This window comes from Arachis stenosperma, chromosome 9 (genome assembly GCF_014773155.1).
Source record: "Arachis stenosperma cultivar V10309 chromosome 9, arast.V10309.gnm1.PFL2, whole genome shotgun sequence".
Lineage (NCBI taxonomy): Eukaryota > Viridiplantae > Streptophyta > Magnoliopsida > Fabales > Fabaceae > Arachis > Arachis stenosperma.
Window position 1 is genome coordinate 45,608,229 of NC_080385.1, and position 2,212 is coordinate 45,610,440.

The following is a 2,212-nucleotide window of genomic DNA, read 5'->3' on the forward strand; positions in this document are numbered from 1 at the left end:
TGGCTATTAATCAATTCTGAGTCACCTATCCCAAACCCTAGTTGCACAGATGGATTTACTTCTGTATTTGCCAATGCTGATGTTCCTTGAGAAGTCATAGGGTCCTTGAGAAGCTCCTATGTAGAAATGATACATGCAGTCAAAATTGCTATCAAGTATAACTACAACATAGAATTTACCAATTTATTTTAATTCATGTAACCGCTAATGCAATATTGTATCTTACTGACCTCTTCTGTACCGAAGCTAACTTGCGACCCTTGAGAAGCTATAGGGTCTTTGGGAAGCTCCTATGACAAATGAAGGCATAAAGTCAAACTTTCTATCAAGTATAACTACAATATAGAAGTTACCTGTTTATTTTAATTCAAGTAAAGCATAGAGCAATTTTGAATTTGACTGACCTTTTCTGCACTAAAGCTATATTGCGTGCCACCACCAGTCTTATCACCCGAATTGCCACCCTCATTCCTCACAAGACAATTCTTATTTACATGACCAGCATTGTTGCATTTAGTGCACCTCCGTTTTTCTCTCTCTCTTTTTTTCCTTTGGTGCACCTTTTGTCTTGACAACTGAAGGGTCACCAACAAAGTTTGGCATAGGAGAATCTCTTGTTACTCTTTTCAAGCATGATTTTTGCTTTAGTATTTTGGTCAAACGAGAGACTTCATTCATAGTGTCATGGAAAGAAGGACCATATTGAGCTCCTAAGAATACCATCCACGTAGCTGCCACTAACAATGCGCCATAGCGCATTAAAAATTCTCTTTCTCTGTCTTGCACAATGCTTCCACCTGAACTTTCATCCAGATACTTTTTGGCATCCTTGGACCGTCTTCTCAAAAGAAGACTTTCTGGAAACTTCTGTAAACTTACCTTTTTTATGGCACAAAACATGTGGCTATAGGGAATGCCTTCACTACTCCACCTACTACATTCACACTCCATATTCTCGGTGTTGCACTCATAAAGTACGGTGTATATATGTTGCCCTCTGTCACACTCCTTAACTTTTAATAAAACGGTAGTTGATATCTTTTCTTCATTTATAACATCTAATGCAACCACTCCTTCAATCTCTGTTTTACTTTGCCAAACATTTCTCGGGTGTAAAAATTTGCAGCACAAATCTCCAATGCAGCTAAGCGAGTTGTTAACACAGGTTCTCCGTACACCTTTTTAAATTGAGAAACTAATTCGTTGTGTCTATAATCCCTAAGAGCATGTTCAAGATTCTGGACCAGCTCTAAAAGACTTTGGAGAATGCCAATAAACCTCTTGATGAAGTTGTTTATCCCTTCACACCTTGATGTTGTTCTAAATCCAGCACAGAATTTATCTTGCAAGTAGGCGCTTGCCCAACTTTTCCTATTTTGATATTCATTTAGTACCCATTCATTTTTCTCTAACCCATATTTTTTATCATATTATCCCAATATTCTTTAAATTCTTTCGGATGCCATGGAGCATACAAACATTTTCTGAAGTCGTCGAATAAACCTTTGTTTTTAGTGTTTGTCGTTACATTTTTCTGAATTTGCCAACCACATAATCGGTGAGTTACATTTGGGAATATTTCTTGAATTGCTGCCTTCATTGCCTCATCATCGTCAGTGACCACAACACTAGGAGACTTGTTCAGCATAACATCTAGAAAATTTTGCAACAACCACGTATATGTTGCCATTTGTTTGTCCTCTATCAAGGTAAATCCAAATATGCATGTTTGGAGGTAATGGTTAAAACCCAAGAAGATTACCAACGGTCTTCTGTACTTATTCTTCTGATAGGTTGTATCAAATGCAAGCACATCTCCAAAGCATTGATAATCGGCCCTACAAATGCCATCTGCCCAAAATAAATTCGCCAATCGACTTTCATCATTAGCACTATACCTTGCCATGGTCATGGGATCAAAATCGGCTTTTTCAAGTAGATAGCTAATTGTTGCATTAGAATCCCTACCAATGAGCTTTGCACGACGCGTTCTTTCAATGTGGTTATCCATATCCTTCTTTGTGAACCTAACATTAGATGCCTTGATATGTGTGTTAAGTGATTTCAGAGATTACAGGGCAGGAATGGCTTAGAGGATAGAAAGAAAGCATGCAAAAGTGGAAGGTATACAAGAAGTTGGAGAAATTGCTAAGCTGTCCAGCCTGACCTCTTCGCACTCAAACGGCTATAACTTTAGCTACAGAGGTCCAAA

General features: G+C 38.2%; 1 protein-coding gene across 1 annotated transcript; it reads right to left on the reverse strand.

Annotated features, from left to right (window-relative positions):
- Positions 1-1,058: 1,058 nt before the first annotated feature.
- On the reverse strand, positions 1,059-2,011 carry LOC130949474 (protein FAR1-RELATED SEQUENCE 5-like). The gene is made up of 2 exons (XM_057878183.1): positions 1,504-2,011; positions 1,059-1,408 (listed from the first exon to the last, which is right to left on the reverse strand). The coding sequence occupies exons 1-2, from the start codon at positions 2,009-2,011 to the stop codon at positions 1,059-1,061; spliced, it is 858 nt and encodes a 285-aa protein (XP_057734166.1).
- Positions 2,012-2,212: the final 201 nt, after the last annotated feature.